This window comes from Nicotiana tabacum, chromosome 14, assembly GCF_000715075.1.
Source record: "Nicotiana tabacum cultivar K326 chromosome 14, ASM71507v2, whole genome shotgun sequence".
NCBI classification, from domain to species: domain Eukaryota; kingdom Viridiplantae; phylum Streptophyta; class Magnoliopsida; order Solanales; family Solanaceae; genus Nicotiana; species Nicotiana tabacum.
In genome coordinates, this window is record NC_134093.1 from 5286282 (window position 1) to 5302654 (window position 16373).

General features: G+C 36.0%; 1 protein-coding gene across 1 annotated transcript; it reads right to left on the reverse strand.

The window, feature by feature from the left end:
• Nucleotides 1–6884: 6884 nt before the first annotated feature.
• LOC107818394 (6,7,8-trihydroxycoumarin synthase) lies at nucleotides 6885–11803 on the reverse strand. The gene is made up of 3 exons (XM_075229251.1): nucleotides 10867–11803; nucleotides 7345–7780; nucleotides 6885–7192 (listed from the first exon to the last, which is right to left on the reverse strand). The coding sequence occupies exons 1-3, from the start codon at nucleotides 11749–11751 to the stop codon at nucleotides 7020–7022; spliced, it is 1494 nt and encodes a 497-aa protein (XP_075085352.1). The 5' UTR covers nucleotides 11752–11803; the 3' UTR covers nucleotides 6885–7019.
• Nucleotides 11804–16373: the final 4570 nt, after the last annotated feature.

Here is a 16373-nt window from a genome sequence, read left to right on the forward strand (position 1 = left end):
CGCATAGCCATGACCGTTAATCATTTTTTGGTGTTTTAGGACCATAAAACATCATTTCAGGATGATTCCTAGACTTTTGTGTGTTATAGTCCATGCCATTTGCATGACTTCAAGCGACCGGCCCCGAATCTCCTAAAGTTTTGCGGGACCATCAAGGACGACCTAATTAACAATAGTCATCACTTTCCCATGGTTTTTTATTATTTTTATGCATTTTAGTGCCATAAAATAGGAATTCAGGATAATTCCAAAATTTTTGTGTGATATAGTCCACGCCATCTACATGAATTCTGGCGGCCGACCCTGAATATCTTAAAATTTTGTGAGCCCTTTAAAAAATAATCTAATGAATAATAGTTATCGCTTCACAATGATCGTCCCTCATTTTTTGGCGTTTTAGGGCCATAAAATAAGAATTCAGGACGATTACCACATGTTCGTGTGCTTCTCCATGACCTTTCCTCATTTTTTCGGTTAGGGCCATAAAATTAGAATTCAGAACGATTCCTAGATTATCGTGTGCTATAGTCCATGCCATCTGCATGAATTCGAGCAACCGACCCAAAATTTCCTAAAATTTTGGGCCTATAAAAAATGACCTAATGAATAATAGTCACCGCTTAGCCATGACCGTTCCTTTATTTTTGGTGTTTAGGGCCATAAAACAGGAATTCAGGATGATTCCTAGATTTTTGTGTTCTATAGTCCACGCCATCTACAAGAATTTGAGCGACTGCCCCCGAATCTCCTAAAATTTATGGGTCCATAAGAACGACCTAATGAACAATAGTCATCGCTTCGCCATGACCTTTTATTGTTTTCGGTATTTTAGGGTCTTAAAACACGAATTCAGAACGATTCCTAGATTTTCATGTGCTATAGTCTACACCATCTGCAAAAATACGGGCAACCAGCACCGAATTCCCTAAATTTTTACAGGACCATAAAAAACGACCTAATGAATGATAGTCATCGCTTCGCCATGACCTCTCCTTGATTTTTGGTATTTTAGGGTCATAAAATGGGAATTAAATACGATTCCCAAATCTTCATATGGAATAGTCCACGCCATCTGCATGAATTCGGGCGACCGATCTCGAATCTACTAAAATTTTACAAGCCCATCAAAATGATCTAATGAACAATAGTCACCGCTTAGCCATGACCGTTTCTCATTTTTTAGCGTTTTAGGGCCATAAAATAAGAATTTATGACGATTTTTAGATTTTCATGTGCTATAATCCATGACATCTGCAAGAATTCGGGAGACCAACCCCGAATCTCCTAAAATTTTACGGGTCCATAAAAACGACATAGTGAATAATAGTCATCGATACGCCATAATCTTTGCTCATTTTTAGCATTTTAGGGCCATAAAACAGGAATTCAATACAATTCCTAGATTTTTGTGTGGTATAGTCCGCGCCATCTGTATGAATTCGGGCGACCGGCCCTTGATCTCATAATATTTTGGGGGACCATCAAAAACAACCTAATGAACAATAGTTACCCCATAACTATGACCGTTCCTCATTTTTTGGCTCTTTAGGGCCATATAACTGGAATTCAAGATGATACCCAGATTTTCGTGTGCTATAGTCCACGCCATCTGCATGAATTCGGGAGACCGGTCTGGAATCTCCTTAATTTTGTGGGTCCATAAAAAATGACCTAATGAAGAATGGTCATCGCTTCGCCATGACCGTTCCTCGTTTTTGGTGCTTTAGGGACATAGAAAGGGAATTGAGGACGATTCCTTGATTTTTTTGTGCTACAGTCCACGCCATCTACACAAATTCGGCCGGCCGGCCCCGAATCTCTTAAACTTTTGCAGGCCCATCAACAACGATCTAATGAACAATAGTCGTCGCTTCGCCATGATCATTTCTCATTTTTTGGGCATTTTAGGGCTATAAAATAGGAATTCGGGATGATTCCCTTATTTCCGTGTGCTATGTCCATGCCATCTACATAATATTCAGGTGACCGGCCTCGTATCTCCTAAAATAAGTTCTACTTTTTAAGTTGTTGAGTCATAGCTCGCCTCCTTTCACTATAACTACGTGTTTGAAACATCTTGAACAAAGATTAGAAGAATTCAAATTTGGCTTTTTCCTCTAATGTTCTCGCCTCTCTTGCCTTTTTTCACTCAAAGCAACTCTTGGTCGTTAATCTTTAAATTTATTAATAAACCTTACTAGTCACAACCCTTAGTGATAAGAATGTGGAGTTAGAAAATGAAAAGGAAAGTGAAGGAACAAACTTTGGAAGAATAGGAATTGGTTATGTAGGGAAAAAAGGAAAGAAGCTCTACTTCACTTTTTGTTTTTTTGAAACTTTGGTTTCTCAAATCTGATTTTGAAAATTAGAAAATCCAAGCTTTATTTTCAGATGCTCTTCCTCTATGCGTCTGAAATTTTCAGCATTTTCGTAGGTGTGTTTGTGAGAATATCAGATGACAGATTTCATGGGTGTATCTAGATGTGATAGTGAGAGATCTGTGAGATTAGAAAGGGAATTTAGGAGGCGGCTAGGGTTTTGTAAAAATGGGGTCCTGTCCATCTCTGTCTCTGATCTTCGGGGAGGGGTGAAATTAGGGTCTCCTCTAATAAAGTGGGGGAGAAGAGTATGGGCCAGACTATGGGGTGGATTGGGCTTCTACAGGTATGGCCTTGAAACAATTACAAAATTAGTCACTTTGGACTCAAATTTTAATTAAAATTAATTTGCGTGGCTAAACTATTCTATATATTTTACTCACTACTTGGCTAATGACCTAATTAATTAACTAATCTAAGAATGCATCTTTTTTTTTGTTTTTAGATATTTATATAATGCATTTAACAATATAATTAAATTCTAAAAATGCAATTTAAAATCTATAATGCTATGAAATTAAGATTTGGATATTTTTTATGATTTTTATGATTTACGATATTCCTAACATGCATAAACAATGTGAATAAATGCAAAATAAATAAAGAAAAACTTTTAAAATTCATAAAACAATTAAAATTATTTTTGAATTATTTTTTAGGAGTAATTTCATATGTGGGGCAAAAATCAGATGCTCACAACTCTGAAGAAGACTCTGTTGGTTGCGGATCGTAATACAGAATGCAGCTCACCTAAGTCCCCACATTTTAATCACACCTCTGCACCCACAAGACCGCTAAATATATATGTACTTGCACAATAAAATGAGCAGTAAGTGCAACATGAATACGTAAATAACGTGTACCCAGCAAGTATCAAGCCTAATCTCGAAGTGGTAGAGACGAGATGGCTGACTTTGACACTCACTAAGGGTCAATAATGATAATTTAAATAAAAATAGAATATCTAAATCAACATGATTCACAGAGTTAACAATAATTTTGTTTAACCAGCAGAAATAATTAAATTCCTTCAAATGCAAGAATTCCCAATCTATTAATTTAAATTCACAAGCTGCAATTAAAAATAGCAAAGTATCATATAATTATTATTATTAGGCACGTTTTCTGTCGAGGTCGTACGACCCGATCTATAATGTCGTGTACACTGCCGACGGATGTGCGGCACGATCCATAGATGTATCTATCCTACCGAGGCGTTCGTCTCGCTCCACAAAAAAAGGAGGACATTTTCTTATGTACCTCCGGAAGGAGAGTATATTTATTATAAGATCAATTCGAGAGGATGAACAAATTCTTTTAATAATTAATTAATTTAAACAGAAAATTAAGCATATGAAATTTTTATCTTTTAGTATTATTCCCTAACTATATATATATATATATATATATATATCAAATAATTTTAATTAAACAAAGAATATAATTTACACAAGTAATTCATGATTTGAGTCCTAATCTACCCAGACTTTTAGCATAAGTAGTAGCGACGCACAGACTCTCGTCACCTCGTTCGTACGTAGCCCCCGCAATTAGTACAATTATTTAATTTAATCATCTATGGGGTAATTTTTCCCTCACAAGATTAGACAAGAGACTTACCTTGTCTCGAAGTCCACTTTCTGATCAAAATGTCGCGTAAAAACCTCAATTCGATGCCGAAAAATCTGAAACTATCCAAATTTTATACAAAATAATTAATACATGTCTAATAATTCGAATTTAGGCTATTAAATAAATTACTCAACCCAAAATGGTAAAATTCTTAAAATTCATCCTAGGCCCACGTGGCCGGATTCCGGAAATTTTCGGATGAAAACGTTACCCATAATCTCAAGAACTCAAATATATAATTTCTATTCAATTCCATAAGCATTTTCGTAGTGAAAAATCAAAAATACCAATTTCTAGGTTTTTCTTCAAAACTCCAAATTTCTACAAATTTTCATGTCTAAATCCATATATAAACCTTGTATTTAACTCACAACTAGTAGGAATCACTTACCTCATGATTGATGGTGAAAATGGTGATAAATAATCGTCCCCAAAATCGGCTCCCATGAAGAAATGGGGTGGAAATGAGTCCAACCCCCGTCTTTAACAGAACACTGCTCATACCCGTTTTTCTTTGCGTTCGCGAAGGCCAAATATTCCTGCCCCAGCATTTCCCCTTCGCGTTTGCATGACTAGTGTCGCGTTCGCGAAGGCCTGTCCATGCAAGGCTTCACGTTCGGGTTTAAGCCATCGCGTTCGCATAGGACAAATGGCCTTAGGCCCGTCTCCTCCTTTCTTCTACGCGTTCGCGATTGGCCCTTCGTATTCGCGTAGTTTCCTCAGTCAATCCCTCCGCCTTCGCAAACTACACCTTGCGTTCGCGAAGGCCAAAACCCAGCAGCCTCAAAACTCCTCTTCGCGTTCGCGACCCACTGATCGCATTCGTGAAGCACAAGATAGCAGCCACCATTTTCCTTCTTTGCGAATGCGGGACTCTCTTCGCGTTCGCGAAGAACAAAACCAGAACCAGCAAACCAGCAGCAACTTTTCATCCAAATTCGATCCAAAATCACCCTGAAACACACCCGAGGCCCCCGGAACACCGTCCAATTATACCAACCTGTCCCAAAACGCAATACGAACTTGCTCGAGGCCTCAAATCGCAACAAACAACATCGAAACTATGAATTGCGCATCGATTCAAGCCTAATAAACTATTGAACTTCTAACTCCCACATCCGATGCCGAAACCTATCAAATCAAGTCCGATTGACCTCAAATTTTGCACACAAGTCATAATTGATATTTCGGACCTGCTTCTACTTCCGGAATCGGAATCCGACCCCGATATCAAAAAGTTCACTCCCGGTCAAACTTCTCAAAATTATTCAAATTTCCAACTTTCGCCAAATGACTCCAAAATGATCTACGGAACTCTGAATCCACTTCCGGACGCACTCCCAATACCAAAATTATTATACAGAGCTATTTCCAGACTCGGAATCCCAAATGAACATCGATAACATTGAAATGTACTTCAACCCAAATTTATAAAATTCTTCCAAAATGTCAACTTCCACAATAGGCGCTGAAATGCTCCCGAGTCATCCAAAACTCGATTCGGACATACGCCTAAGTCCAAAATCATCATACGAACCTATTGGAACCTTCAAATCTCGATTCTGAGGTCGTCTACTCAAAAGTCAAAGTTTTGTCAACTCTTCTAACTTAAAGTTTCCAAATTTAAATTTTTCTTTCCAAATCAACTCCGAACTTCCCGAAATTTAATTCCGACCACACGTACAAGTCATAACACCTGAAATGAAGCTACTCAATAACTCGAACCGCTGAATGACGCGCTAAAGCTCAAAATGACTGGTCGGGTCGTTACAGCCATGATCGCTCCTCGTTTTTGGCGTTTAAGACTATAAAACGGGAATTCAGGACGATTCCTAGATTTTCGTGTGCTATAGTCCATGCCATCTGCATGAATTCGGGCAATAGGTCCCGAATTTCCTAAACTATTCCGGGCCCACAAAAAACAATCTAATGAACAATAGTCATTGTTTCGCTACGACCGTTCCTTATTTTTTGGTATTATAGGGCCATAAAATAGGAATTCAGGATGATTCCCCAACAGGAAGTGCATTTTCTTATTTTCTTTTATTTTTCTGCTATTTTACGGCAAGTTTAATCGCCACCAAATAAATATTTTGGTAGCAAATTCCGCGATTCGTCACAAAAAAGTGTTTTGACTAGTTATTTTATTTTAAGGAAGAAGAGAGCTTTCAGTTTTTCATTAAATCACTTTAAACAACAAAATTATTTTACATTATGTAATCAAACTAGCAACTCATGTCAATGTATTCACTTGATAAGGAGAGGATTAATCTACTTTTACTTCATTAATTCGTCTTGATAGCGGTAGATTATAGGTAGGTAAAATTTTACCAACTCCGAATATTTATACTCTCTCTACGTTTTAAGATTTAATGACAAACAATAAAATTTATTGTTGCAGTTCAAATTTATGCATCATGTGTCATAAATATAAATAAAAAGACCGTCTTAAAGTAGACTGCTCTACATATACAGAGAAATTCTATTGAAATATGAAAACCTTGAAAAAATTGAATTAATCTCTGATGCCAAGTAGAAGAGTATTCTGTCATATGTTTCTAAATAACGTCCTATTTTCTTAAAACCTTTTTTCCCTTAATATCAAGTTATAGAAGTAAAGCTTTGCTCTATTTCTTCGATTTCAGTATTCTATTATTAGTTGAAAAATATTAAAATGATTCTTTCTTGTTCAAGTGTAAATACCTTGAAATGTATATTGTTGAATTGCTTATTTTCTATAATGGCCATAAAAGATTCTACTAATTATGATGATAAATGTATTTGGTATTCTCATCATGGTATTGGTAATGGACTAGCGTTATATATTTGAGCAATTACTAGTGAGATTTGCTTAATTTAAACTTTAAAAAACTCTTTGACGGCGAAATCGGTCGCCACTAAAAGTAATATTTTCGCAACAGATAGGGTCGTCTTTGACACATTCGAGCCAAAAACAATAAGTTTAGCTGACCTCACAGAACTAAATTGAGATCCACGTCTCAATATAATCTATAGATAATTTTTAGGGATAAGATAAAGTTCGTTTTTCTTATGCATGGTAATTCCAGGCCTGGCGTTTGTGTCAATGTCTTCTTTTTTCATTCCAAAAGGTAACTCCCAATCAAATGCATAAAGAAGATTTGACAATGCAAGTTCCATTGATGCAACCCCAAGTGCAATACCTGCAGAGACAGATCCAAGATTTAATTTTTATAGATTCAAGATTCTGAGCCTTTTGAAAATATGTATATTAGTTAGCGGCTGTAAATGTTTTTTTGGCCGAGCGACAAAACGTGTAACTTCCCCTAAAAATATTGTGGGTTCAATTGAATACCTGGGCAACCTCTTCTGCCTGCACCAAATGGAATTAACTCAAAATCTTTACCCTTGTAATCGATATTGCTATTCAAGAATCTCTCAGGTATAAATTCTTCTGGATTTTCCCATATTTCAGGATCCCTCGCAATAGCCCAAGCGTTAACATGAACTATGGTTCCTGGCCGAATTTCATAACCTTCTAATATGGTTTTTTCCATTGATTCTCTTGGAACTAGAAGTGGAACTGGTGGATACAATCTAAATATTTCCTTTATCACTGCTTTGAGATAAGGCATGTTTTGGACATCTTCTTCATTTACAATTCCTTTCTTCCCTATTGATTTTCTGATTTCTGATTGAACTTTTTTCATGGTTTTTGGATTTTTTATCAAGGCTGTCATTGCCCAAACAGTAGCAGCTGCACTAGTGTCTGATCCTGCAACCAACACATTCTACAAGAAAAAGAAAATAAAAGTTGTAAATTCATGAAAAATTCTTAAGGCAATAATAACACATTTGTGCTATTTACTTGTACATTAGAAGTAGCAAAATCAATCCATCTTTTAGTTATCCTCCCAACCAAGTTTAAAGGGGCTTAGTGTTGACCAATTTGTTGACTTGACCCGAGTGCTTCAACTTGAAATGACTCATCAAACTATTGGATTACAAATAATCAATTGGTGTAACATGATGGCCAAATTGCAATCCAAAATCAAACATACAAAATCAACTTTGAGATTGAGAATTACGAAGATTTAAAAAAACTTAAACTAATAATTTAAGAAAAATAAGTTACCTTTCAAATTTTATTCAAAAAGCAAAATGAAAAAGGAGGGTAGGTTTGGTCATGTTGAGCATAATGGGTTATGCTCCAGCATTTCCCCTTCGCGTTTGCATGATCAGTGTCGCGTTCGCGAAGGCCTGTCCATGCAAGGCTTCACGTTCGCGTTTAAGCCATTGCATTCGCGTAGGCCAAATGGCCTTAGGCCCGTCTCCTCCTTTCTTCTACGCATTCGCAATTGACCCTTCGCGTTCGCGTAGTTTCCTCAGTCAATCCCTCAGCGTTCGCGAACTACACATTGCGTTCGCGAAGGCCAAAACCCAGCAGCCTCAAAACTCCTCTTCGCATTCGCGACCCACTGTTCGCATTCGCGAAGCACAAGATAGCAGCCACCATTTTTCTTCTTCGCAAATGCGGGACTCCCTTCGCGTTCGCGAAGAACAAAACCAGAACCAGCAAACCAGCAACAACTTTTCATCCAAATTCGATCCGAAACCACCCCGAAACACACCCGAGACCCCCGGGACACCGTCCAATTATACCAACCTGTCCCAAAACACAACACGAACTTGCTCGAGGCCTCAAATCGCAACAAACAACATTGAAATCATGAATTGTGCATCGATTCAAGCCTAATAAACTATTGAACTTCTAACTCCCACATCTGATGCCGAAACCTATCAAATCAAGTCCGATTGACCTCAAATTTTGCACACAAGTCATAATTGATATTTCGGACCTGCTCCAACTTTCAGAATCGGAATTCGACCCCTATATCAAAAAGTCCACTCTCGGTCAAACTTCTCAAAATTATTCAAATTTCCAACTTTCGCCAAATGACTCCATAATGATCTACGGACCTCTGAATCCACTTTCGGACGCACTCCCAATACCAGAATCATTATACGGAGCTACTCCCAGACTCGGAATCCCAAATGGACATCGATAACATTGAAATGTACTTCAACCCAAATTTATAAAATTCTTCCAAAATGCCAACTTCCACAATAGGCGCCGAAACGCTCCCGAGTCATCCAAAACTCAATTCGGACATACGCCTAAGTCCAAAATCATCATACGAACCTATTGAAACCTGCAAATCTCGATTCTGAGGTCGTCTACTAAAAAGTCAAAGTTTGGTCATCTCTTCTAACTTAAAGTTTCCAAATTTAAATTTTTCTTTCCAAATCAACTCTGAACTTCCCGAAATTTAATTCCGACCATACGTACAAGTCATATCACCTGGAATGAAGCTACTCGATATCTCAAACCGTTGAATAACGCGCTAGAGCTCAAAACGACTGGTCGGGTCATTACAACCATGATCGCTCCTCGTTTTTAGCGTTTAAGACTATAAAACGGGAATTCAGGGCGATTCCTAGATTTTCGTGTGCTATAGTCCACGCCATCTGCATGAATTAGGGTAACTGGTCCCGAATTTTCTAAAATATTTCGGGCTCACAAAAAACGATCTAATGAACAATAGTCATTGTTTCGCTACGACCGTTCCTTGTTTCTTGTTATTATAGGGCCATAAAATAGGAATTCAAGATGATTCCCCAACAGAAAGTGCATTTTCTTATTTTCTTTTGTTTTTCTGCTATTTTACGGCAAGTTTAATCGCCACCAAATAAATATTTTGGTAGCAAATTCCGCGATTCGTCACAAAAAAGTGTTTTGACTAGTTATTTTATTTTAAGGAAGAAGAGAGCTTCAGTTTTTCATTAAATCACTTTAAACAACAAAATTATTTTACATTATGTAATCAAACTAGCAACTCATGTCAATGTATTAACTTGAAGGAGAGGATTAATCTACTTTTACTTCATTAATTCGTCTTGATAGCGGTAGATTATAGATAGGTAAAATTTTACCAACTCCGAATATTTATACTCTCTCTACGTTTTAAGATTTAATGACAAACAATAAAATTTATTGTTGCAGTTCAAATTTATGCATCATGTGTCATAAATATAAATAAAAAGACCGTCTTAAAGTAGACTGCTCTACATATACAGAGAAATTCTATTGAAAGATGAAAACCTTGAAAAAATTGAATTAATCTCTGATGCCAAGTAGAAGAGTCAGTGTTTTAAAAGGCCCGGGCGTAAGGTGGGGCGTTTTACATATGCCTCAGCGGGGCGTAAGCCCCATAGGTATTTAATTTTTAATATTTTATAAAATAATATAATGACAATTAATATTTATAAACATGTAAATTGCATAAATATTGAAGAAAAGTATATATATGTGTGCTCCATCCCCACAAAACACTAATCAAAACAATCTATTATACGTTACTTACAAGTACAAGTAATTTGAGTCTAAAAGAATAAAGTTTTCTATATTGAGGAACAAAAAGGATGATTATGAACTTTGGAGATTGAGAATTATGAAGATTTGTAAGAACTTAAACTAATAACTTAAGAAAAATAAGTCTAACTTTCAATTTTTATTCAAAAAGCAAAATAAAAAGGGAGGGTAGGTTGGGTCATGTCGAGCATATTGGGTTATGACTCATCATTTAACTTATCTTGACGAGGCCCATTTTGATTCGATTAAACTTTGTTGGGTTGGATCACGGCCTGTTTTGACCTTGTCCATATATGGTCCAGCATGTTCATTTAACACCTCTACGTGCGTAAGCAGGTATATATATATATATATATATATATATATATATATATATATATATATATATATATATATATATTGTATGTTCGAGCACGTCTAAAGTAGGTAAGTTAGGGAAATTACCATGAGAATTCCTTTTATATCCTCCAAAGTAAGATCAATTGGTGTTGATTGTTCTTTCTTCAATTGTAGCAAAAGATCAACAATATCTCCTTCCATATATTTTGGCCTATTGGGATTGAGATGTTGCTCAATGAGTTCTTCATAAAAATTATCCAAATCCTTGAAATTCCTCTCAAGTCTATCTGTAAATCCACTTAATTTATCAATCCAACTTAAAGAAGGAAAAAAATCAGAGACAGAGAAGCTAGCCATCATTTCTTGTGCCTCAGCCAAAAGAAAATCAAATCTCTTCCTTTCATGTGCTTCTTCTTCAAACCTAACACCAAAAGCAACTCTACAAATAATAGTACTAGTTAATGAAATCATTAAATTACTCAAATTAGTAATTTGTGAAGTAGAAGCTTGTTTTGATATTTTCTTAATCATTCTAAAAACTTCATCTTCACGAATTGGAGTAAACAAGTGAACTTTCTTTAGACTAAAAAGATGAAGAACACAAATTTTTCTCATTTCTCTCCAATAATCATTGTAAGGTGCAAAAACAATATCACGACCATAGTAAGACAATTTTTGTTGTCCAAGAATAGACGGTCTACTACAAAAAACTAAATCTTGTGTTTTCAATACTTCTTTTGCTAATTTTGCTGAAGAAACTACAACCATTTGAGCAGAAGCAAGTTTTAAGGAGAATATTGTCCCATATTTTTTGGAAAGTTTCCAAAAATAGAGATGAGGGTTTAAAGTATCATATTGATGCAAATTTCCAATGAATGGTAAGCCTATAGGACCTGGTGGCAGTGTGGTTTTTCCACCATTCTTGGATTTAGAAAGAAGGAAAATAAGAACGAAAGGAAAGGCTACAAAGAGTAGAAAGAGCATTATCATGTTGTTGTTCCAACTTTCTAGTCATATGAAATATCTTTTATAGTTGGTTCTTATGTTAAAAACATTCCTTTTTGTTTTTATTGAAGATTCAATTTAATTCGAAGTGGGTCTAAAAACTTTTTTTTTAATTTCTAGGGAAACCCACTGCCGCCACTCTTCGGGTGCATACTAGGTAACCTATTGAATGTACAATAGCTCGCAAACCACATAAGATATATAAACAAAGTTTTATATTATCAGATCACGTAACAGATAACTATATATAACTGTTCAATAAATAATGTCAAAATTAGAGATCAGAAACATCAAAGTATCTAGAAGGTTCTAGAAGACAGAGAAATTGGGAGAAAAGAACTCAGTGTTATTTCCACTTCTACAAAATGTATATATACACATGTGTAAGAGTGTAAGAGAAAATATCCTAATTACAAAATTGTCATTCTAACTAGTTCAACTATATTGATTAATATTGACCAGTGTTTTAAAAGGCGTGGGCGTAAGGCGAGGCATTTTACAAATGCCTCAGCGAGGCGTAAGCCCCGTAAGTATTTAATTTTTAATATTTTATAAAATAATATAATGACAGTAAATATTTATAAATGGGTAAAATTACATAAACATTGAAGAAGACTATAAATATATGGAATATATATATATATATATATATATATATATATATATATATATATATATATATATATATATATATATATATATATATATATATATGTATGTGTGTGTGTGCACAACGCGCGCGCGCGCTCCATCCCCACAAAAACCAAGTCAAACAATCTATTATACGCTACTTACAAGCAATATTTTAAAAGGCGGGGGCGTGAGGCGGGGCGTTTTACTTGATATGGGGCGAGGCGTAAGCCTAGAGGCGCGCGGGGGAAGGGGGGCTTAAGCCCCATGGATCTTTAAAATTTTTAATTTATAAATTAATAAAATAACATAATAACACAAAAAATATAAAATATAAATTAAAAGTTAAAAATTAAAATAAAATTAAAGGAACTCCTAGAAAAAAAACATCTAGCATGATTCTTAAGTATAACTAATGCATACAAATCACGTATAGCGTCTTTAACTTTCAAATAATTAAAAACTTACAATATCTTTAAAAAATGATCAAACTCCATATTTTACCTTCCTAAAAGTAAATAATTAATAAAATCTTTTTAGTACGATAATTAAAATATTACTCCTTCATGAATAAATACAAATTAGTTTAAGATATCAAATTAATAAAAGTGTATAACAAGGAGGGACAAATGAACTAAGATACGCCAATAACAAGTGAAGATATAAACTCGCAATACTATGTCTCATTATTAGAGTTATGCTCAATCTTCATATTTCTATCGATAAATAAAACTTTTATCATTAATTTGTTAAAGAATTTTGAAGGTCAACGATATTAATTAGGAAATTCGACACGTGATTTGAGTTAGAACTGTTAGGCGAGCCCCGAGCGTTGGTCGTTAGGCGTGTTTAGGGCGTACGGTCGGGCGTTTGGGGCGTAAGCCTCACAGAACTATGCCCCATACATGAGCCCCAGGGCGTTTTGCAAGTGCCCCGCCCAGGGGCGAGCCCCGGGTGAATCCCAGAAATGCCTTTTAAAATACTGATATTGACTAATCAACTACACAACTAAGATACAAATAAATATTACATCAACCATTCCCAATACCCTCCCCTCCCCCTCTCAAGTTGGAGGTGAGGGACTCACTGCCAACTTGCCGAGAAGATCACAATGTTTAACCCCTATAAGTGCCTTTGTCGAAATGACAGCCAATTGAGCAGAGGTGGAAATGTGGTATAGTGTAACTAGCTCATCTTGTATCTTCGAGTCATAATATGCACTAATAGCATAGATTGGATCATTGGACAAAAATATTCCTAAAGTAGGATCTTTCTTTAAGTATCTAAGAACATGTATAACAGCCTTTAGACGAGGTTCCCCTGGTTCCTTCATAAGCCAGCTCAAATGTTGTACACTATAGGCTATATCCAACCTTGTGTTTGTTAGGAAATTCAATTTTCCAACTAGATTCCTGTAATACCTCGATCAGAGAACAAGGTTCCTTCTTCACTCCTCAGTTTAATAGTAAAATCAAGTGGAGAGGTAATAGTAGAATATGCCAAGAAATCATACTCCTTTAGCATGTCTATAGTGAATGTTTTCTAGAAAATCAGTACTCCATTAGACTTGTATAACATCTCTAGCCCCGAGAAGTGTAATTTTCCAAGGTCCTTTATCCTGAATTGATTGTGCAGGATAGCCTTCAATTCTTTGATTTACTCCATGTTGGTGCCAGTAAGAATTACATCATCTACATATACAGCCACAAAAATTACTAAGTTCCCCTGTTTCTTGTAAAACAAGGAGTAAACACTAGCCGAATGTTTGAAACCCCTAGAATGCAAGGATTCTGTCAATTTGTTATACCATTGTGTGCTAGTTTGTTTTAAACTATATAATGACTTCCTAAGTTTGCACACTATATTTTCATTAGGTACCATTAGACCTTATGGAACTTCCATATACACTTATTCATGTAGATCCCCATGAAGAAATGCATTGTTTTCATCTAGTTGATAAAGGTCCCATCCTCTCTTTACTGTAATGCTGATTAGTGTTTTGACTGTGGTCAACTTCACCACTGATGTAAAAGTTTTTTGTGTAATCAATTCATGCTTCTTATGTGTATCCATTCACTACAAGTCTTGCCTTGAATCTTTTTACACTTCCATTTTCCTTGTGTTTGATCTTGTATACCCATTTACATCCTATAGCATTATTTCCTGCAGGTAATTCAACTAGATCCCAAGTATGGTTAGCGTATAAAGCTTCAAATTCATGTGTCATTGCAATTTGCCATACGGGATTCATAGATGCCTCCTCATAAGAAGATGGCTCACAATTATGTGAAATGTTTCTAAGCAATTGCTGACTTTAAAGATGCAAGACGATGAAAGAAACATGTTGTTTGCTGCTACAAAATGCATTGAATGGCGTGTGATTAGTGTGGTGTCTAGGTTCTTGTAACGACCCGACCAGTCGTTTTGAGTATTTACGCATCTTTCAACTGTTTGAACTCTTGAATAGTTTCATATGATGTATTATGACGTGTGTGAATCATTGGTTTTGGTTTTCAGGTGTTTCAGAATTAGTTCGGAAGAATGAATTGCATGTGTGAAGCTTTAAGTTAAAAGAATTGACCAAGTTTGACTTTTTAGTATTCGTCCTCGGATCGAAATTTTGATAATTCCTTCAGGTCCAGATGGTGATTTTGGACTTGAGCGTATGCCCGGAATTTCATTTGGATATTTCTAGAAGGTTTCGACGCCAATTGGCGAAAGTTAGAAATTGAAGGTTTGGAATGTTCATAAGTTTGACCGGGAGTTAACTTTGATAATATCAGGTTTGGATCGTGGTTCCGGAAATTTCAGTAGCCTCGTTATGTCATTTATGACTTGTGTAAAAAATTTGAAGTCATTCAGGATTGATTTGATACGTTTCGGCACGAGTTTTGGAAGCTGGATGATTGGAAGTTCATTAAGTTTGATTTGAGGTGTGATTCATGATTTTAATATTGTTAGGTGTGATTTGAGACCTTGAGTAGATCCGTTGTATGCTACGAGACTTGTTGGTATATTCGGACGGGGTCCCGAACGCCTCGGGTGTGTTTCAGGGTGAGTTTTGAACAAGTTTGGGCATTTCGGCACTTTGATGATGTCCTAGAGCAGTTGAAGTGCGAATGGAACATTTTTGGAGTGCGGATGTGCGGCCGCGAACTCCCAAAGTGCGGAGGCAGTGGAAAATGTGCGGCTCCAGAAAGGAAAATCTGCAGGTTTGATAGTCTTACTTCGAACCTTTAATCCATAAGGAATTTGGAGATAATCCAAAAACAAAAGTTGTAGCCCTTTGAGTCTAGTTTTCCGAAAAGTAAACAATTCTTCATTTGGACATTTGTAGCAAAAGTTATGGCCAATTTACTAAAGCCTGATAGTGAAGTCACTACTGATATGCAACCGCACAATATGGATTGCAGTCGCGGAACATGGAATATGCGGACCGCACAAACAATGTGCGGTCAACACAATGGGAGATCAGATTGTTGTACTTTATAAATGAGGGTTAGAGCATTATTTCATATTTGGACTATGTGAGCTCGGTTTGTGACGATATTTCGTGGAATTGTCAAGTAATTCATCGGAGTAAGCGATTCTAACTCGGATTTGGTTAATATACCTGAATATTCCATTATTTGCACCATTTAATTAGTATTTTGAGATGGAAATTTGGGAAATATTGTAGAAATTTCATAAAATAAATTTTTGGGATTTGAATGTCGATTCGGAGTCGTATTTTAGTGAAACTAGTATGGTTTGACTCGTAATTGAATGGATTATTGGATATTGTGAGTTTGTCGGATTTCGAGATATGCGCCCCACTGCCAACTTTTCGAGTAGAGTTGGGAATTTTAAAAAAAAATTAAATTGTAAGCATTGGTGTAATTTTCATTAGTTTGCACGTTGTTTGACTAGTTTCGAATCGTTCGGCTTGGAATTGAGGAGATAGGAAGTCGTTCAGAGGTTGATACGTGCGAAATGGA

Excerpts from the sequence above, each read along its gene's own strand:
- LOC107818394 (XM_075229251.1), bottom strand. The coding sequence starts at position 11,751 with ATGATAATGCTCTTTCTACTCTTTGTAGCCTTTCCTTTCGTTCTTATT. Across the intron at positions 7,781-10,866 it reads ATATAAAAGGAATTCTCATG|AATGTGTTGGTTGCAGGATC; the intron begins GTAATTTCCCTA and ends TTTTTCTTGTAG. Across the intron at positions 7,193-7,344 it reads AGGCAGAAGAGGTTGCCCAG|GTATTGCACTTGGGGTTGCA; the intron begins GTATTCAATTGA and ends CTGTCTCTGCAG.